Below are 22,877 nucleotides of genomic sequence, written 5' to 3'. Positions count from 1 at the left end.
AAATAGCTTCCTAGGAATACTGAAGGGTCAATATGTTAGAACCCGAGGGACACAGTATTATAGTGTAAATAAAATGTATTTTTCCAAATCATAGAGTCGACATACTGTATGGTATGGGGTATCATAATACACTCTTCAAAGCTATATGGAAATTATGGGGGTTGACAGATTATGTATATAAAAAGAATGCTGGGAAATTTTAGGCAGGGTACCAAAATAGTTTTGTTAGATATAAAGCCTAAAATGATCAGGAAGATTTTCTTTTAAAATAATACAAAATCAATCATGAAAGTGGGCATTTTATTTAGAATGACAACTTATAACAAGAGTTAAATGATGACAGCACTTACACGTTTTAAATGAAGTGTGGGTACATGTAGATATATATGCTTGTACATATATTAATTTACACAAACACCACAATGTTTTTATTTAACTCAAGTGAAATGAACATCTAAATGGAAGGATATGATAGTTGTATTATAAATCAAATACCCAAATTCTGCAAATTGTACATAAACATAGAGCTGTGTGAGATGAACACGAAAGAGCCCAAGAGTGAAAGTTGTCTCACTCTCTGAGGTAAAAATGGAGATAGGTTTATGTTAAGCCCTTAGTACATCTTTTCACATCAAGTTTTTTAATATACTAGCTTTTCTAAGATTGAGTCTTATAAAAAAAATCTTGTTTCAAGTAACAAGAACGACTAATTTTGTATACACCATAACCATATACAGAATAACTGCCACATGTAGCAAGTGAAGACCTTTTGCTGGAACGTTTTTCCAATTTTCCAGTTTCTGGTCCATCTAGTAGGTTGGAATGATTTACCAGTTGGCATTTATGTTATTGGAACCAATTAGAACCATTCTAGAAATAAGCCAAATGCTAAAGCTTGCTTGGTTGGAGACAAATGACTTTATATTTGGAGAAAGGACTCTAAGCACAGTGCTTGCTTTTCTTAAGTTTATATCAAACTTAGATGGATTTGAAGCAACAACTCTGGACTGTAGTGTGGCTATACTGTTGACACGCTGATCTTAACTGTCTTCTACATACGCTCAACTTGCTAGATTAAGAACTACTCACAATAATGAAGATAGCCAGAAGCTTATCTGTTTTAGGAAGTTATTCAGCTTTGACACTCTTCAAACTGGAATTTCATAGAAGTGTAGAATGAACAATCATTTTCTGCATGCTGAGATGTTATACACATACATACAAACAGATAGATTACATGTGGATAACCCATTTACTTTTTAATTTTAGATTGTTTTCTTGCAAAAGCAATTGTGGTTAGTTTTATATATATGGCAAATTTTAATCTATCTTTGGTTCTATGATTTAGAGATATTTTTCCCAAAAATAAATAGGCATGGCAGGAAAAATAAATTGGCTATCTTAAGAGAAAAGTCAGTACTTTATAAAAAAAATTGACCAAAAAATATATAACTGGTATTTTAGACATCTTTTCTAATTCTCTTGCTTAAAATCTAACACCAGTGAAGTTTTATTGAACTGAATGTGCATAATGTATTTACCTATACAGAAAAGACGCAAAAATATCTTAAAACAAAATAACAGTTTCCGCTAAAGTTGCTTAAGAATTATGCATTCCAAAATCTATTAGAAAGTCAAACTGCTAAAAATATACTGATCAAGCTGAATATGATGAAGCACAAGAAAATAAAAGTAGATGTAGTGGTACCTGCAGGTCACACAGATCTTCAAAAAAAAAGTAAAAGAACTTAGAATTCAAAGACCCTCCCTTCATTTTCGGCAAATATTTAGGCATTGGAACTTTTAGAAGATTACTTTTCCAAAGCTTCATCTAGCTTCTGTTTTTGGTTCCAACTCTTGGCATTAACGGCCTTCGTTTGGTAATGACCTCCGTCTCTTTTCAAATAGGATTTTGGAATCATATAATTCTCTCTCCCTACAGCCGAGGGACGGTCCTTTGAGATACTTTGCCTCAGCTGCCTCATAATCTAATCCATCAACAGCAGAAATTGAGCAAATAATTGCTTCCGGTAGAAGAACTTCCAAGACAAACTTAATTTTGTCATCTTTTATTAGAGTCAGCATCTTCTGGTCAATTTGCTTATAAATTTCTTGTAGGTATTTCACTACCTCGTCCAGTTGATCTTCATCTTCAAAGTAGGTTTCGATACAGGGTGTGAAACTCTTTGCATTCAGAAATGATTTCAGCCACTTGGATTTTTTTGTGCCCTTTAAAATGCCCAAGAGGTGGTCCTCTGTTCCTTTTGCATTGACAATGAAATCTACCAGGTTCTTGTTAGCTCGGTCCCGAGCAGGCTTCATCCGATCAGGGAGAATTTTCTGGAAAGATACCCTCTTGGCTTGGGATGCCATAGGCAACTGCTCCCCGACGTTTTCATTGTATAGCTTTGGAAATATATTTCTGAAGGTATCTTGTTTGATGATTTTCCTGACTGGATAACTGATGTCAGCAGCATAATACTCAAAGAACGAGCCGGTAAAAGAGCCACAACCTAGTCTAACTCGGTAGTCACAAATCAGTGAGATGCACCAATCGATACTCTCCCGGTACTCCTCCCTGGCTTTCTCCACTAGTGCCTGTTTCTCTTTACAGTCGTACTTCTTCAGCCTTCTCAAAGATACTCTAACGCCTTTCTTTTGAGGACTCATGTCTGCCTCAACCAAAAGCACACTCGCTTTCCGCTCTTTCCGCCTAATGCTTTTGATCACTGCTGGCCAAAATGGGTATTTTTGATATTTAAACCACACTATCATTCCGGTTTCAAATGCACGTGTCTCATAATGGAGGATGAAGCGTGGAAGGTCCTCATCGTCATCTTCATTATCATTTTCCAACGCAGCGGCACTGGCAGGATTTAAGGACAAAAGCTTGCCGGAAGCTCGGGCTTCTTCCTCAAGATCTTCTAAATCCAGTCTCTGGAGCAGTAGATCACTGCTGACTGTATCACGGGCAGGAAGGGAAACCTGAAAGTCCCCTGAGCACCCTGCAGTGGATGTCTCAGCACCTACATCGGATTCCACAGAAGACTGATTTTGGTTGGCATAGGAGACTAGATTCTGATTTGATGGGCCCTCACCAGGATCTTCCATGTTATTCTCTGAGACAGCAGAACATTCAGAGGAAACAGCCGGGGGTGCTTCTGGGAGGATGTCTTGTGACTCCTCTTTGGGGACAGCGAGATCTTCTGATGAGGGGACGAATTTCTCTTCTTTAATATATTCGCTTTCTTCTTTGAGTGATAAATTCACAGACATGATGGCCGAGATGTCAATCTTTTTCTTTTCTTCCTTTTTATCATCCTCAACTGCCAATGAAGGATCTGTTTGGCAACAGCCTAAGTTTTCTGATGCCTTTGTGTCCATCTCACTTGGCATGCTCTCACCGGTTGTGTGCACCTGCAACTTATCATCGGTCATGGAATCATCACTCTCTGAGCACAGCAGGATGGAAGCGGAGTCCTCCGGGGTGTTGCTTTCAAGTTTGCGGAACTTTTTATGAGGAGGTGAATCAGGCGGCTGTTCTGGCACATTTTCAGACGCTGTAGCTGTAGGTTGTTCTTCTGACATGCTTTCCTGGCTGTGATTGGTTCCTTCTTTCACGATTTCCAGTGCCATTTTCAGTGATCTTTCATAGGCTGTCTCCTCTCTAGGTGCAACGTTGACCTCTGACTGCACTGCTAGAGAGGACATAATGGCTTCAACAGCAGATTTGGTTAGGACTTTTGCGTCTGTGCTTTCCACGGTAATTTTCTCATCCAGTGAAAGTATTTCAACTTCTAGGGACGATGAATTTTTCCTCTTACTGTCTGATGGACTTTCAGACCTATCTAGAACTTTTGCTGGCCATAATTGGTCTTTCCAATTACACAGGACATATTCGCCATCCATTATGATTTAGATTAGTGTGCCAAGTAGTATTACAGACAAAGAGATTGGCTAGCCCTGTGGCTGCAAATACAAGTGCTATCAAGAAACCAGTCTTATGAAAGTTTCTTTTTGATTTGGCACCACAAGAGTTTATGGCTTATGTGCACCGTTTTCTTTCACGAATATGTCCCCAGGATTCTTGAACATGTTGTTTGAATAAGAGAACTCTGGAAGATACTGAAATAGGGAGAACACTATTAACAATAAAAGTATCTTGCTGAAGTACAAGTTAAGCAAATGCAAGCAAACTGAAAAGAACTGTGTTCAATGAGAACCAGAGAGATTTCTCATTGCAGCTTAATGGCTAGGGAGGTAACAATACCAGGAAATAAACTTGCACAATAAACTAAATTAAAGAACTCTTATATTGTTGTTGAAGAATATGCACCAGTAGAAGTGCTGTAGTTGTTTGTTAGGGAATTTATGTCATTGGATAGTTTGATACTCTCATATTCCTGGTATTTCACCTGTGGTAGTGAATCTTCAAATTTAGGACCCACGAGGATCATATGTGTGTGTGGGGGGGAATGGGCTCATTGAATGTTCAGTTCCATTCTCAAGTCTTATTCAGAAGTTCCAGAACAAGCTAAAAGAAATGTAATTCTACTAAGTTCTCAAATGCTTCTAATGTTTCCATAACACTAAAAGAAAATGCGTGAGTTGAGCATATGGCTTTATGAATTCTTAACTGAATTATGTTAATACAAAAGTTACTTTGAAATTCAAATGCTACAGATGCAAAAATCAAGTATATTTTAAGACCTCAGCATGTTTTCAAACGTAAAGCATTTCTTGAAATGGGAAAAGGCTTACTTACCCTCTGTCAGGTGGACTGGTGGGTAGTCTTGCAGTGTGACAGCCAACTATCTTGATCCTCACGCCAGCTGACTTCCAAGCAGGCCTTTCACCCTATGGGGCACGGATGTAGTTATACTGCCTTTCTGGGCTCAAGTCCAATCACATGCACCTCTGCTATTAACCGAGGCTGTACAAAAGGAAGACAGGAAATCCAATCAATAAAGGGAAGATGTGTTAAAACAAACCAACCAACCCTGCCTGCCCAAACTGACAGGCATGCCTTTGTGTACCATAGGGACGAGATAAGACATAGTCATTAATACAGATGTCATATTTGTTTTCTCCTGTGTTCTTTCAAGATGAAATATTCTCTACCATTCATACTGAAATGGATCTCACTCTAGAAGTGGGAGAGGAGGCATGAGGGAAGGAAGGTAACAAATTAGCTTGTATCTCCTATGAATCACAGTATAGATTTTCTGATAGAATCTCCCCATTAATCATCATATGGATTCCTTATTTAAATGTGCAGTTGTTTTCAATGGAATGAGTTATGTGGCACATCGTGTCTCAACATCTTATTAATTAAAAAAACAGTATCACTGGTTTGCCTGCTTCATAAAAATGGTTCCCTGAAGGAAATTCAGGCTTTCTGCCATCTTATGACCAGTACCGGAATTGCAGCCTGTTGGTGATAATATAAGCAGGGCAGTAACACAAGATCCGTTTTACGGGAGGATAGAAACTGCACTAGAAATTCAGGAGGATTTTTTTTTGGGGGGTGAAAATTCTTTATGATAAGCACTTAGAGCTAGGAATGTGGCTCAGTGTTAGAGTGTTTGCCTGGCACATTTAAGATCCTGGTTTGATTCCTAGTATCAAATAAGCATTTAAGAACATGAAAAGGTTTCTAGTACAGGGTAGAAATATGGTGATGTTTTCACCAAAACATTTCTGTTGATCCAGAAGCTTATTGAATTAAAATGATGCAAAATACATATACATATAAAAGTTAAGTACAACTTGAAACAAATGTCTACCATTAAGATTCTCTGTCTAGAATTTTGCTTACATAGATAGAAGAATGAATGCCCATTTCAAACCAGGGTCATGAAACCCACTCTAGAGCATGATTTGAACATAATTCTATATAAATAAGTGTTTTTCACAAGAGTTTGCATAAGTTATTAAATGAGGCTTGTCCCAAGTGTGTAATATTTTATTTGTATATTTCCCTGAAGATATCAAAAAACAATAAAAACTAATTACTACTTTAAAAATATAGACTAGAAAAGGCATCCCTGTTTAACTATACATGTATTTTTTAGATTTAGTTGCATACATTATAGTAACATACATATATTTAAATAGTACATGTAATTATTGTTCAATAATTTGCTCTCTTTACCATGTACTTGTTCCTCAGAAACTTTCAAAGTACGTCCTGTGGAGGCTAATGTTTTCTATTTACCAGATACATAATACTACAGAGCATGCATGTATCATACCATATAATATTCTTTAAACAGCTTACAGGAATAAACCAAATATTTTGTTTTATCTGTACACTTAGATGATGCAGAAAATGATTTTTGGCAACTAGAGCTCTACGCATGACTGAAATAATGAATTGCAAGGAGGAAACACACAGATTTATAATCGGAACAGCAACCATACTCCTTATTTGACCAGATCTAGGAAAATTTCCACTACTGGAAAAAATTAAGTATAGTTGTGGAAGCATATATGCATGTTTTTTGAATGTTTGTGTTTAAAGAAAATGGGTAGCTGTTTGAGCTTCATTTCTTTCATGGTTATACAAATAATCACAAGGCAAGGTATTCTTAGGATATTGAAATGGGTTAAACATTAAAAATATCAGCTTGATTACCCCAAAGTGCTGACTGCTAACAGAAGTTTCTGTCACATTTTTCCAAGCACACACATATACATGCATATATTATGTGCCCATGCCTTCACTCAGTTGCACATTTGAGCCCCTTCCTGTACTCATATGTATGTAACACGTCCAGACGTTTTCAGTGCATTCCAATTAGTAGATGCATGAATCCACTGTTGTGAAATACTTCTCTCAGCTTTATTTTTGTGTAAATGAATACATGTTTGAAACTTCATAGAATAACAGAACACCTCATAATATCAACAAGGTTTGCCAAGTTAGGAAATTAGCATGAACGGCCATGCTGCCCTGAAGCCTTAATTTAGAGGCTGTAATCTGATCACCCTTTCCCCTTTGTGGACTTCAAAAACCTTAGGAGATACAAAAGTTCCAGAGGATTCATGTCCTCAAAATGCTAGCAATTCTCTAAAAATCCCAAGCCGTTCGTTCCTTCCACCCCAAGATCATCCTTCCCCTTTCCTCATGTTTCGCCCAGAGCTCCGAGAAGTCTCTAGAAAATCAATTCAAGTCAGACATTACCTTGAAGCTTCTTGTCAGCTGCAGCCTAGTCAAATGCAGCTCCTCCCCCAAGGCTGGCTGGACAGAACTCCCAGGCACTGCTCAGAGAAGGCTCCGCCCCTACGGTGACGCAGAGCTGAAGGCCACTCCCTGAATCACAGGAGACACAATTGCCAAGAAAAACCGCTTGAGTGTTGAGACCTAGAAATGTTCCCCTTTAAAGAACTTTACAGTGCAATAGCAGCAAGGCTCTGTGTAATCCCATTCAAACCCTGGGGGTGGATGATTTCTTGAGGAGGTTGCAAAACACTTTATCTCATAGTAAGAAAACCCCAGTGTAAATAGTTCTTACATATTTTAACTAGCATTCTTTGCTATCCTATGTCTACAGGCGATTCTTTTCTTTTTACTAGTATGTCTTCATTGCTAAGTAATGGGCTTCATCCTGAACATCTTTATGCACATATCATGTGCTTTGCTCCTATTTCTATCCCATTGCCCTACCTTGTTCCCACTGTCCTCTGTAACCCCTTTCCTCTTTCTAAGCACAGCCCCTCACACTTGCACACACAGTATACCCACACCCCTCACGCTCCACTTAGAATAAGAACACAACAAAAGAAGAAAGCCGTATACCAAACTCCCAGATGATGACAGATGCAAAATTTCTAAAAAATAAAAACCACTTGCAAACCAAATATACTTATAGGTGCATGGAAATCCATGCTGGCCAACACCTTTTAAAATAGAATAAGAAAGATAATGATTAGGATTGCACAACAGCTTTACATTATTTTCAGTAAGATTTTTTTTAAACTTTCTGTGTCCAAAACATTGTACACCTCTACTGTGACTCAGTTCTTTTCTTAAATTCTTCAGGAAAGCTTCAGAGATTGCTTCGTACACATGTTTTATTTCTGACTAGAAGATGAAAAAATATTTCTTTGGAATTAAGCTAGCCATTTTTGTGTAGCCTAGACTATAACAGGAAGTTGCTTTTTTCTTGTACTTGCTGTTATGTTTCACACTTGGGAAATTCAATGCAGAGAGAATTTGTTTTTAATTTACAAGTCTTTTGTTCCTCAAAATATCTCTATGGTAATTTTAAATTAGAAAGCCAATTTAAGTATAATTATACTTAAACTACAGTTGATAATTTGAGAAGTGAGGTAGTTTGTTTGCCTCAGTATAACACATTATGACATTATTCATAGGGTATACATTTTAAATGTGTTTTTTTTTTTAAAATCACATTTATGTAATAAATACTAATAGACTAATAAAAGTCATCCCTAGGCTGGGATTTTGTTGGTGGCACTAATAAATAAATTACACAATGCTTGTGATATTCACAAATCTCACAGGTTCGTTCACTTCCCAAACATTTTTAAAGGAGGCCATCAAGTCACCAGAAAGAGGAGGGCCATTTGTTTCAGGTAGTCACTAAGGGACCCAAACTTCTTCCATCCTATGGCTTTACCATCTTCTTGGGCCTGACAATCCTTTGGTACATCATTTTTCTCTGGCTAGATATCTAAGAAAGAGGGGGGATGGACAGTCTTGTGGAGAGTTTTAAGGGCTATTTCTAGCAAATACCACCACTGGCCTCTGCCCTCTAACCAGAACTCAGGTGGGGAGTCCAAACTACAGTAGAGCCTAGGCATTGTTGTCTCCTCATGATTCAGGAGGAAAATGAAGTCTGGTGTAGCACTCTCTGCCACAGGAAGGTTTTTGTCTTTTATTTGTTTAACTGCTATCTGGGAAGCTTCTAAAGACAACACCACCAAAATGGGATAAACTGCTAGCCTGTGCTCAGTGCCCCACTTTCACTATTTTTTCTGTTCACTAGAAATTGGCCACAATAAAGAGATAGTTTGGCAAGCTATTATGAACTAAGAAGTGAACTAGAAAAATGATGTAACTCACTAGAAATGGAGATCGATGTAAGCCCCTAATTGGACTACCACATTCTGCTATCAACTTATGGAACAACTTATATCTTAGCTATATCTCTGTAATTCCCAGTCTGTCTTTAGAATAGCAGGACAAAAAAAGTTGATTTTTCTAATAACCAAAAAAAAAAAAAAAATCATTCTTACAGAATATTAACTATTTCATCTAAAGAGGATTCCTGGGCTAATGTATTTACATTACTTTATTTAAGTGAAGAGAATTATTTTATTATATACTTTATAATATTTTTCCTACTCATTTGAATGCCTAAGTACACATAAAATATAGTTATTATACTTCAAAACTACACTTTCCTGTCTATTTTTCATAGCATGCAAGTTAGCTAATCTTATACCAATTCCGTGGAATTTTTATCCACTTTACTCTTTTTCAGAAGGATAAGAAGAGTGATAACTATTAATGATAAATGTTAAAATTATACTGATGTTATTATTATGAAGTAGATTATTAAAATAACATATAATACCTATCATTTTTACATGCCTGGTAACTTACCATTAACCAGAGAATAACTCACTGCATTCTACATGAGCATTACTAATATTAATATTAAGGATACATGCCAGTGATTTCTTACCACATGCCAGGCAGTCTTGTTAATAAGGTTTTACATCTCCCTCAAAGTTCATGTTTTGGAAATTTAAATCCTTAGTGCATAAGTGTTGAGAGATGAGAGACCTTTATGAGTTGATTAAAACTCCAGCGAACCTATTAATACCAGATTGCAGTAGTGGTTTAGTCATTGTGGAAATGGGTTGAAGTAATAAAAAGGTGATGAACTTGGACCCTTCTCACTTTCTCTCTTGTTTGTTCTCTCACTATATGCTACTCTTTGTGACTTGTGACATAATAATAAGGCCCCTGGCAGATATGGTCCCTCAGTTCTTGGATGCTTCAGCCATCAGAACTGTGAGCTAAGTATCTGTCCATTTTGGAGAAATTTCTTGTTCTCAAGTACCCTGTTATAATAGCACAAATAGACTAAAGCAGTGAGCATTTTTGTCATTCTCATTTTGTAAATGAGGCATTAGAGAGATTAAGAAATGTTTACAAGAATGTTCACAGTGTACTTGGCACAAGGCATTTGGACCTAGGTACTCTGACTCCAGAGCTGATGTTTGTAATTACTAAGACACAGTGCAAATCCTTCAGTGTAAATAAAAAATGTTCAATACCTGTGTGTGGGATGAACAGCTGAGCAATATAATGAATCTTAAAGCATTATGTGTAGAGAGTCACTGAACTTAAAAGAAAAATATTGTACCTGATTCTGCATCTAGCTTGCTTCCTTCTTTTCCCCTCTACCTTTCTCTCCTACTTCTCCATTTCACTAAGACAGTCTCATATAACCATGGTAACACGTGATAATTCATCACCTTTGCCAAATTGAGCTAATTGCAAACAATGTATAGCCTACACACAAGGGAAAGATACTTCACAATATGGAAGTGGGCCACTTAGAACCTGGACACTATAACACTATAGGATTTAATATTTATGATACTTTCAAAATAACAGGAGAGTAATAGTGAAAAGATTAACATTGCTGATGTTCCAGAAGAGGGTGTAGCTATAAAATGATAGTTCAAGAAAACCATGTGGGAGGTGATGCAATACAGTCTTTAGATTGTGGGGTTGGTTAACCAGGAGTGGAACTGTTTGGGAAGGATTAGAAGGCATGGCCTTGTTGGAGGCAGTGTGTCAATGGGGACAGGCTTTGAGGTTCTCTCTCTCCCTTCTCTGTCTCTGTGTGTGCTTGTACAAGTGTGTGCACCTTATGGTGTATGCTGAGCATAGTTGCCTTCCATATGTCACTCAGACTCAAATTAGAGGTTATATACCAGGGAGTAAAGAAAGAATGCTAAGAAAGCTCTACTTTCAAAGTTCAGGTCCAAAGGTGCCTCCAAACATCGAGGTTACTCTGGGCAATACTTTCTGCCTCATCATGAAACTTGTACTTAGTACTTACAGCAGCTAAATGGGAAGAGCATGAAAAGAGACAATCTCCCTTTTGGTAGTACAAGTATATAGACTGATGAAATTTTAGGGTAAAGAATTGTGGAAAAAAAAATCGTGTAGTGCACCAGCCTCTACTTAAAAACCCAATAATGCAAGCCAGTAAGAATAAGGTGATAAAATACAAGGAATGACATCAAATATATTTTTGTGACACTGACATTTACCTGATACCAATAACACAATAAAAAGTACAGAAAACCACAGACTACTACTATCTCTTAAAAACATAGATGCAGAAATCCTCATTAAATGCTACTGCTCAAAGCAATGACAGAGATAAAAGATATTATCATGATCGAATGAAATTCATACTTTGGAATGTAAGGATTGTTCAACATTCCCAAATCCATCAATTTAGCTTACCACAGTAGAGAACTGAAAATGATGAAAAATCATAGTAACTGTGGCAGACAGAGCATCTACCAACATCTCACAGATAATCAGAATAGAAAAACTGAGCCCGCTGGGTGGTGGTGGCGCAGGCCTTTGATCCCAGCACTTGGGAGGCAGAGTCAGGCAGATTTCTGAGTTCGAGGCCAGCCTGGTCCACAAAGTGAGTTCCAGGACAGCCAGGGCTACACAGAGAAACCCTGTCTCAAAAAAAAAAAAAAAAAAAAAAAAAAAAAAAAAAAAAAAAAAAAAAAAAAAAGAAGAACTGAGCCCATTATAAAACAAATCAGTCTTCCTCAATCAGATCACCAACATCTACAAAAGTCCTACAGTTAACATTATGTTTACATGGAATGTGTTTCTGCTAATACCAGGAACACCGTAAGAATATTTGCTTTTACTATTTCTAATCAACATTGGATTAGAGGCCCCAGTGAATAGAGTAAGAGCCGAAAGCCCAATTAAGTGTGTATGTCTTGGAAAGGCAAAAGTAAAACTGCAGTTTTGATAACATGAATGAACTCTAAAGAGAATTCTAAAGAATCAACCAATCTAGAGTTGACTGGATTTCTATACAACAAAGATTTAAAGCTTAAGTTTTAAAACTCCATGTATCATTTTATTTCAAAAATACAAGAAGCAGGGCTGGGAGACACTTTTGTTCACGAAGTACTTGCATTTGCAAGCACTAAGATCTGAATTGGATCCCCATGACCCATATTTTAAAAACCAGGTGTTGTGGTTTGTGTTTGTAATCCAGTACTTGGATGGCAGAGACAAATGGATTCCCCCAGAGCTTGCTGGCTAGCCACGCTTACCCATTTGGCAAGTTTCAGGTCAAGGAGAGACTCCATCTCAAAAAAAAAAAATCTAAGTGTTAACAAAAAGTGTGTTGGAAACTTTAATATACTGATACAAATAACATATAAATAAACAAGGATATATACCATATGAATTGACATAAATACTAATTTAGGGTATAACATTCTCCATACATATCTCTTGTCACTATAACTTAAATGAAAATTCCAGCAGGCTTTTTGTAGAAGTTGAAAGAATAACTCTAAAATATGTTTGGAGAAGTAGAGGAGCCAGAATGATACTGAAAAGGAAGTAGGTAGAAATGGCAGAAGACTCACATTATCTGAGTTCAAGACTATGATAATCAAGATTATATATTATTGATGTATGATTGACATATAGGTCAACAGATCACAAATAAACTAGTAAATATTGCCTACCAATTTTTGAATAGTTCTTTTCAATAAATGGTACTGGAACATTTTAAGCAAAGTTTTCTATCATGACCCCTTAGCTAAGTATATATAAAAAATCATTAAAAATACATCATGAGCCAGTTCTATAAAATCATATCTATATCTATAAAGCCAAATCTATAAAATATTAGGAGAATGTCTTTGAAATCTTGGATGAACCAAAGGTTTATTAAAAGACAAAGTTGAAAAAAATCATAAATCATAAAAATAGGAAAATTCAGCTTGAAAATTTCTTCAAAACGAAAATGAAAAAAATTTCAGAGTTGGAAAAAATATGTGCACAACATATACCTCTTACTGAGCTTGTATCCAGGATATATAAAATGTTCTTAGAATTTAGTAAGACTAACATCTCAACATAGATACACAATTTTTAGTTAAGGACATGAAAATATGTTTATCACCATTAGTAAATATATACAAGGGAAAGATAATGAGGTATCGTTAACACCTTTATAATAACAGCTGGTATCAAAGAGAAAAAAAACACTAACAGGAGAGATTCCAGACAATGATGCAGAGTAACGCACATATTGCAAAAATATCAAACATAACTTTAGAAACAGCCCAGAAGTTGTTAATGTAGTTAAGCATTCTTAATCCTTCAAAGCCAATAATTCCACTCTGAGGTATTTACTCAAGAGAAGAACGCCCCCCGTCCCCCGCCTCTGGCAAGGGTCTGCTTTGAATTCTTTAACTACTTTAATCATAATCATTAAAACCTGCAAATCTCTTGATGAATGGTTACACAAATCATAGAATATCCATATCATACAACACTCCTCAGCTGTATTAAGAAATAAACTACTTATACATGCAATACTTTTGCATGTATAAGTAGAATATCTATCTGTTGATCAATATAATGAAATTGTTAGATTCAAAAGATTACTTTGTGATTCCATGTACATGACACCCCAGGAAAAGAAAATCCACAGAAACAGAAATAAACTTGCTGACTGTCAGGAAGTGGGATAGAGACACTATATAGAATGCAATGAGGTCCGAATGTCCTATTTTGGAGATATTCCATTACCCAATTGTATTGTTTTTGCGACTAAGCTTGTTAAAGCTCATCAATATGTACAGTTAAAAAAGAAGAGTGAATTTAACTCTATGGAAAATATGCTTCAATAAATGTGAGTCTTCAAAGAGAGAGAACATCAACCAGCTAGAATATAACTCATAAAAACCAACTATATTTTACTCTGATAGTAACGGCAATACACAGAGTTTGAGTTTTTCTTTGGATTAATTGACTACCACAGAAGGTTGCGTGTGCCAAAAGTATGAATTAAAATATCCTTTTAAATATAGAGCAAGACCTATTGTCTATTAAATTATTTTAATTCCCTATACTAATTTATTACGGTGTTAATTTTTAAAGCATTTGGGTGGCCTTTGATGTGACTATGCAACTTCTCTTGTAAGAGTTCATGTCTTTGCTAGCTAGCTCTTCCATTGAGTTAGCAAAAGACAAATGTCAAAAAACTTGAAGATGCTACTATCCTATAGCTTATGAAACTTATTCTCTTTGGCACAGCTTTAATCATCCTGAAGGCCTTCCATGCCAGTCAAATATATACCTGTAAGGAGAGGGAAGAGAGAAGAAAGCACGGTAGGGTAAGAGAGTAGTCAAATTCTACAACTCAAGCTCGGAGAGCTGGTTTACTCATGTGTTCCCACTGAAAAGCAGCTTCATAACACAGAAGAGATAGCTTAGCTACAACATAAAGAGCAGTATTTTTGTGCATTAGGTTCATAAGAACAGGGGTTTTCTAGTTAAAATGTTCTCAAAGATCATTGTAAGGTCCAGGGGACATTGTTAAAGACACTGTTAAAATAATCTTAGACCTTCAATGGGCAGGTGGACTATTCTGTGACCCTTAAAACAGAGGTGCACAAGCCGGGTGGTGGTGGCGCATGCCTTTAATCCCAGCACTTGGGAGGCAGAGGCAGGTGGATTTCTGAGTTTGAGGCCAGCCTTGTCTACAGAGGGAGTTCCAGGACAGCCAGGGCGACACAGAGAAACCCCATCTCAAAACAAAAACAAAAAACAAAAAACAAAAACAAAACAAAAACAAAAACAAAAAAACCCACCACCACCAACAACAACAAAAAAACCACCACCAACAACAAAAAAACCAGAGGTGCATGTAACAGAGTATTCCAGTGTAGTATATCATTGTCAGGGAGAAAAAAAAACAACTCCATAATCTTTGGTCAAATGTATGTAGCATGACACAGATGCTTTAAAAAAAGAGAACAAAAACCCAATCAGTTCTGCATACTGTCACGACTATGAAAATCTAGAGAATGCCAATAGAGTATCTCTGAGTGAAGGGTGTGGATTGTGTAATGAGAAATCTTTTAAAGGATAAAATCCAAGAAAAGGAGACCAGGGCCTCACTACACATCATCATAACACATAAACAAAGAAAGCTCTATTATATGCCCAGACTATTAGACTGTGCTATTCTTCACTGAACAGACAGAAAGACCTGTCTAGAATCCATCACTGGAAACTTGAAGAAAAAGCAATGTGTTCCTCATAACACTTGCCATTCTCTGCGACATACATAGAAAGGAAATCTAGGCATGACCAAACTTATTCTTATCACCCTGATTCTAGTATTTTTTTGGTGAGGCCATAAGAGAGATGGTAGACCAAATAATTAGATACCAATTTTCCCAGGCAGGTGTTACAGCAAGGTCCTCTGAAATAATGTTTAAAGCATGAGTTTTGGAACCCAGTTCTAACTATACTAGCAGACTGAATGGGCAACTTGGACCACCTGATATGAAAGCATATTCCGAATCATCAATACCTTTTGGAGATCAGCAGCAGCCTAAATGAGCAACACCAGGTAGACACTGACCAGGAAGAAGGTGTTTAAAAAGTTAAAGTTCAGTATGAGCCACAGATGGTCTAAATATGGAAATGACTCATTAGTATCTAGGCAAGAAATCACCCAGTGAACCTTTGGTCACCCACAAGTCTTTAGGTCACAGTGGCTTATATTTGACTTCCTGGTTTTACCAAAGAAGCAATCATTGTAGAGGCCTCTCTACGTGCTTCTAAAAACTTACAATGAGCTTAAATAAAGGATATTATTTATCCTTAATAAATAAATAAATAAAGGGCCAGGGAACTATCTCAGTCAGTAATGTGCTTGCCATATGTGGAGACCTGAGCTTGTGCCTGCAATCGCAATTCTGGGAAGGTAGACAGGAAGATCCCTGGAGCTAGCCAGTCTCGCCAAGTCAAGGGAACTCCAGACTCAGTAAGATACTCCAGACCTCAAAAAAATGTGAGTAGTGTATAAATATACACACAAGCATGTGCCATCCCCATGAACATATACATAAGCCAATAAAAAAAGCTTGAGTAAGTGACTTGAATGTACGAAACTAGAAGATAGTGGTTTTAAAAAGAGTTGGGGGAGGGTGGAGGACTGTTTTAGCAGTTTATAATGCCTCCTGCTCTTTCAGCTAATCTGAGTTCATTTTCCCAGCACAATATCAGGAAGCTCACAACTGCCTACAACTCCAGCTCTAGGTAATCCAACATCCCTTTTTTGGCTTCCATGGACACGGACACACACACACACACACACACACACACACACACACACCCACACACACGCACAAATAAATCTTTTAAAAATAAAGAAAAAATTATAGGCACTAGGTCAAGACTTAAGCCAGTGGCTAGGAAGATTATTTAAACTATTTTACAAAGGTACTTTTCTAATGTGCTAGGACCTAGGCCTCATTGCAGCCACTGTATGAAGGGAATGAGTATGTGTGCTGCTGACAAATGGGAGACAGGCAAGGGGCGCAGGGAGTCCATCAGGGATACCATTTCCGTGATTACTTTGGTAGTCTTGCAGCTTTCACAGTTTAGTCTAGGGATTGCTCTTTTAACTTGGGTAAATTGCCAGAGCTCTTTTATCTACCCATATCAGCCAGATAGAATTCAGGGTCTGTGTCTCCTCCCGCTGGCCCAGATAACATAGTAAACTATCATTAAGAGGATGACAGTCAGAGGTTTGGAATGACTGACATAGCTACTAATTGTCAGGATGCTTTCCAAGGTTTTCTTGTGAGTCATATGGTTGGCTTGGACACGACAGACTTCCAAAAGTAGCTATCATTGTGAATATTTTTCTAATGTCATTGTAGAGTTTTAACATACATTTTCCTCTTACAGTCACATTCAAAGGAACTCATTAGACCTAGAAACCATCACAGTTAAACCACATTTGAGTTGTTGTGTGGACATACTAGGATAAACATAAATACATACATACATACAGACAGACAGACAGGCAGACAGATACACACACACACACACACACACACACACACACACACACACACACTGCCCCCTCTCTCACTCCAGAATCACTAGTAGAGATGGCTGTGGTTCCATATAATTCCAGCAGTAAGGAAGCAGAGTCAGGCAGAGGGCTGTAAATTCTAGACCAATCTAGTCTACACAGCCAGTATCAAGGCTGGCCTGGACTATAGGTTGAGACCTTATCTCAAAAAAACAAACCACAGGGGGCTGGAGGAATGGTTAAATGCACTGGCTGTTTTCTTCAGAGGTCCTGGGCTTGAATCCCAGCAGCCACATGGTGGTTCACAAACCATTTCTAACTCCTGTGCCAGGGGCTCATCACCTTCCTTTGTCTTCAAGGGTATTACACATAGGTGTCACACAGACAAACCCTCCCCCCACACACAAAATAAACAAGGGAGCAAACAAACAAAAGGAGCACTGGCAACTGTGCTCTGCCCCAAACAGTTTCCTGTCATGACCACATGACTGGAAGTTGTCTTGATTCTCACTCCAGCTGAGTTCCAGTGGAGCCTTTACTCTGCTGGACACATCTGCATTTGCACTGACATTTTTTTTGGGGGGGTGGGGGAGCTCAAAATGGATCACAGGACACTGCCTACATCACTTGCAAATGTGATATTAACTGAGGCTGTGCCAAAAGGGAAACAGCACTTTGAGTAATTTGAAAGCTGTGGCTCACTGCTGCTACCCTGCATCGACAAGAAAGTTGAGTGGTACTACACAGTAGTCCAAGCCTAGGAAAAGAAACAGATTCAAAGCATAACTCCTACTGAGGGCCAGTGTTTTCTGAAGCAGAATAAAGTTGAAGAAACTCAAATCAAATCATTGGCCGCAGAGAACCACCTGTACTTCTTTCTTTCCCAGCATTACAACGTGTGCTTTTTCATTTGCTATGTCATGGCTACCGAACCAGAAACAAAAGAAACCCTACTTCGACTCTTCAACTTCCTATGTTTTTCACATGAACTGTTTTATGAAATGAAGGGCTTGGACCCTCTGTCACGTGACCTGTGGTGGTTTGGGCCTGTGATCCAGCTGTCTTGCTTCTCACTCCAGCTGCTTTCCCAGCAGAGCCTTGACTCTGCTGGGCACTTCTGCCATTGCACAGGCTTTCTCGTGCTCACATGGACCACAGGTGCACTGCTCATGCCACTTGCAAATGTGGTATTAGCTGAGGTGGTGCCAAAAAGGAGCATAGAATCAAACTCATAAAATGGATAAAATGTGTAAATAAAATTCCCTGTCAAGACTGTTGTAGGCATGCCATTTTGCTAGCAGAAAATGACCAGGCAGAGACAGAAGAGAACAGAAATAACTATGAGCCAGACCATATGACCTCCATTTGAAATGTTTAAGAGTCCTCACATCAGTCTTCGATGGGGCTTTGTCTTCCTCACACACAAAGAGGTTTTCAAATGAATTCCCATTACATACTACATGCTGCCTTGCACTTTAATAATACAAAATGTGTTTCCCTGTTTTCTTTGCTCACTTCATAAAAACACTTGTCTGGAGAAGAACTAAGCTATCTGGCAAGCGCCATCTTGTGTCCAGAAGCAGAACTGTCACTACCATGTCCTTGTGAGAAGGGTGGGAACTACATCTTGCCAGCCAGCAGCTTTCTTCAAGCTTCTAGAATATACCAGGCTGAAAATCAGAGCTTTGTTATACATTGCACAAAAGGTGGAATCCAAATGTCTCTACCTACAAAAGTCTTTACTATAGATAAATGTCATGTCTACTGAGAATATCAAATATGGGGAAGCTACAAAAAGTATAATTTTGGAAAGATTAACTCTACTAATAATTGCCTATAGAGTGTATATATTCATATATATACACACAAATACATAGCATTAGAAAACAACTTTTTTGTTTGTTTTGGCTCTTTTAATCAGGGGGCTATTCTGCAACCCAGGCTGATCTGCATATCACATGCTAACTTTAAAACTCAAGGCAATCCTCTTGACTTAGGCTCTTGACTGCTGGGATTACAGATACAAGACACCATACCTGGCAGCCAGTTTGGTTCATTATAATGTATTGTTTTAAATTCTATCCCCTGCCCCAACTTTGAAGCATGTTATTCCAAGTTTTTTTTCAATATTAGTGCAAAGTGACTAAATGCAAATTAAAGATTATTTTAAGTCCAGCACGTTTGTTCATGCCTACATTCTCATCATTCAATAGGCTGAGGCAAGAGGACTGTCAAAAAGGCAGCCTAGAACTCCATAGTTCCAGGGAAGCCTGGTCTATAGAGAGCCTGTCTCAAAACAAAACAGAACAAAACAAACAAACAGGGGCTACTTTAAAACAGAGATGGTAAGACTGCTTCTACCCCATCACATACAAATTCCATTAGAAGATCACCACCACCCCCTTTTTTTCCTGATTTGCTGACACACACTTTGTTAATCATAGTTTTTCTCTTTAAATAACTTAAAACACTGAAGCCATTCTAAACTTACTTTCTTCCACCGACTTGAACTTTGGAGACAGCTTGTCAAAGCACAACAGCTTCAGACCTTTATTTGGCAGTATTGGGACATTCCATAGGATTGAAGTATCGTGCTGCAGAACACTTTTAAAACTGCTTAGAGAGTTAAACCAAGTCCCCTAGCTCACTTTTAAACTGAGATAACACAGAAAAAAAAAAAAAAAGAAAAGAATGGTTCTTCTGGTCCACTGCTCTCTCTACCTGTGGCCTGAGAGGCGCCCTCACAAGCAGGATACACACAGGGCTGTAGTCTACACAACTTGGCTCCTTGCTTGACTGGGTCCAGAAAAAAAATCCTCTCTCAGCAAAAGGAAAGGGTTATGAGAGCACGTATCTCTGTGTGGACTTGTGTGTGTGTGTGTGTGTGTGTGTGTGTGTATGCGTGCGCGCACGAGTGTGTTTGAAATAAAATAGTCTGCTATCTCAGCATCATTTTGCTTTTCTCATTATAAAAATTATCAGGGAATAAAGCAATTCTGAAAATGCTGAAAGCAGTTAAAATAAAAAGGAAAGGTTATGTCTCACTTCTGCCACCACCAACTACACCCAAACAGTGGGAGACACAAGGAGTCTAGTTTCCCGCCCCCGCCCCCAGTCAGGAAAACACGCATTTTTTTTTTTTACAAGTGATATCACTCAACAGCGTATCTAAATCTCCTTCGAAGCCCATGTATCTTTCTATTTCATTCATTTTATGTTTGCGTTTTCTGCCAGTTTTTTTGGCAGAATGCAAATGTTTAAAACAAAATCCGATTTAAAAAAAAAAAAAAAACTGTACCGGAGACAAAAACATGGAATGCCACGTAAGAAAATGAACATGAACGGCATGCCTCACTGAAGTCTTATTTTAGAAGCTGCAATCTGATCACCTCTCCCCCACACTACGGACTTTCAAATTATCCGAAAACCCCAAATTCCAGAAGATTAATTCCACCCGAGTTAGGACAGATCTATCAAAACATTATTGCATTCCCACCTCTCCCCGGCAATAATCTCTATTTTCTTTTTCCACCTTCCCACCGAAGCGCGACGAAATTGCCAGAAAATAACGGGCTTTAAGACAGCCATTACCTCCTAGCTCCTAGTCTGCTGCTGCCGCCTGGAGAAGTGCAGCCCCTCCCCCAGGATGAGCGCTGCTGCGCGCTTCCCACAAGCAGGCATAAGCTCCACCCCTTCTCATGCTGGGGGCTGCAGGGAAGAGCCCCTCGGGGAGGGGCGAAAGCCACCAGCTCCAACTCAGACTTGTTTCAGTCTGAAAAAAAGCACCGTGCCTTTTTTTTTTTTTTTTTTTCCAAACTGGAAAGCAGAAAAGGCAACATGTGTCCTTTACTTTGCAGTCAGAGCGCCAGGGTGGACGATCCCCTCCCCGAAAACACTGCAGAAATGCCTTTAACATAAACTAAAGACCTACAGAAGAATAGCTTTTTGCAACACATAAATGTTTTGTTTTGTTATTCTGCCATTTTATTTCTGCAAACTAAATTAAGATCCAGCGGCTCAAAATGTCTTTAAAATATTTGCCATGCCCTTCTTCGTGATTGAGGTGAATTAATAATACCTTATTTGGGGGAAAATTAAGTCTTTGAAAGATTAATTTTCCTGGTCCTGAGGTTATATGCTTCCCCCACCACTTGCTGTGGTGTGTGTGTGTGAATGTGTGTACTGTTTATGAGTGCGTGCGTATGAGTGTGTGTGGGGCGCGTGTGTTTGTGTGTGTGTGAATGTGTTGTTTATGTGTGTGTGTATATGAGTGTGTGTGGGGCACGTGTGTGTGTATGTGTTTGTGATTGTGAGAATGTGTTGTTTATGTGTGTGTATGTATGTGTTTGTGTGGGGTATGTGTGTGAGAGAATGTGTTGTTTATGTGTGTGCATGAGTGTGTGTGGTGTATATGACAGTGTGTGGGTATAATCAAGTCTTATTCATCCTTCTAAAACTTTCACACATTTTACTCATTTCTAAATATGAAACACTAATTAAACTCTTTAAAGAATGTGTATGTAAATATACTGAAATTAGGGAGGAAAAACTTGTAGTAAAAAACACTAAGCCAAAATGGGAAAACTTGACAAACTTAGTATAACTGTTTTCAAGCAAAAACATCTCTGTTCTAAAGGTGGGTGTGGTGCCTTGCACGTATAATCCCAGCACTTGGGAAACTGAGGCAGGAACGGGGCGGGGGTGAGGGTTGAAGGGAGCTTAGGCTACAGAGTGAAAATATGGACTAGAGAGTGAGCACCTACCTCAAAAAAAAAACTATCAAAATCCACTGAAAAATAAAAATTAAAATTAAATAAAATGTCAAGGCAGCCTAAAGTTGCTCTTACATGTTAATTAAAAATAAACAGCAGAATCAAAATAAATGGGAAAGGACAGAAGGACATGAGTAGGTTATGAAATTCTAAGGGAACGCTCTGCTTCCTTGTAAGCAGGTTCGTGCAGAACAGCTCTAAATATCTGTCTGTAGACTGCTAAAAGCCCCAAACCTATTTGGGAGTAGTTACTTAAATGTGGTGCTTTGTTATAAGACCCACTTGACTTTTACAATTATCAGTGTTCTGCAATTTACCATTGAACTATAGCTTACTCTTTGGCCTCCTTGTGCAACTCCATTTTCTATCAAGCTATTCAGTGGAGCCCCTTAAAACCCAAACACTCAAAATAAAAACAGCACCATATGAAAGATACCCACTTACTTTAGTCATCAAAGAGATGCAAATGTAACTAAGACCAAAACTTCACTTTTTAAAGCTCAGTTTGACTGAAAAGCAGCAAAGAAATTACAAAATCAACAATTGGTAAGATTGCAAGGTAATAGAAAGTCAGTCCTGTATAAACCCAGGAAAGGGACAAGAAAAAAAAAGGGGGGAAAGCCAAAGCAGGTCTGTCTGCCTACACTATGTGCCCTCTCCCCCATCACCATCCATGGCCTGTTTGCTAGGATGCAAGGTGATGTTTACTCTCAGATTATGCGGAAACCAGTGAACTGTTCGAAACTAAGTGAGGTTCAACATCACAGCCCTGGTGCTGAAGACACTGGCAAGCTGCTAGCAACCCTAGTATTTGCTACACTCATCCACATCCTTTTTCCCTCTTAGCATATTTTGGTGCACGATACCTTTGTGCTGACCAGAACTGGCATAAGGTTACAACATCCTCCTAACCATTCAGTCATTAAGACATGTCTTT

The 22,877-nt window shown here is 38.2% G+C and overlaps 1 protein-coding gene across 3 annotated transcripts in view; it reads right to left on the bottom strand.

Annotated features, from left to right (window-relative positions):
• Nucleotides 1–283: 283 nt before the first annotated feature.
• Pwwp3b (PWWP domain containing 3B) overlaps nucleotides 284–22,877 on the bottom strand; it is a 27,983-nt gene continuing 5,389 nt past the window's right edge. Inside the window, exons 1-4 of one of the 3 annotated variants that reach the window (XM_029473691.1) lie at nucleotides 20,760–20,808; nucleotides 7,187–7,315; nucleotides 4,766–4,933; nucleotides 284–4,125 (exon numbers count right to left, since the gene is read on the bottom strand). In XM_029473691.1, coding sequence (XP_029329551.1) covers nucleotides 1,864–3,909 — 2,046 coding nt within the window. In that variant the 5' untranslated portion in view covers nucleotides 3,910–4,125; nucleotides 4,766–4,933; nucleotides 7,187–7,315; nucleotides 20,760–20,808 and the 3' untranslated portion in view covers nucleotides 284–1,863. Of the gene's footprint in view, nucleotides 4,126–4,765; nucleotides 4,934–7,186; nucleotides 7,316–19,659; nucleotides 19,824–20,759; nucleotides 20,809–22,877 lie in introns of those variants that run through there. The other 2 variants (XM_029473690.1, XM_021153987.2) reach the window with 2 other exon arrangements.

Source organism: Mus caroli, chromosome X (genome assembly GCF_900094665.2).
Source record: "Mus caroli chromosome X, CAROLI_EIJ_v1.1, whole genome shotgun sequence".
Lineage (NCBI taxonomy): Eukaryota > Metazoa > Chordata > Mammalia > Rodentia > Muridae > Mus > Mus caroli.
This window is presented reverse-complemented; position numbering and strand designations above follow the sequence as displayed.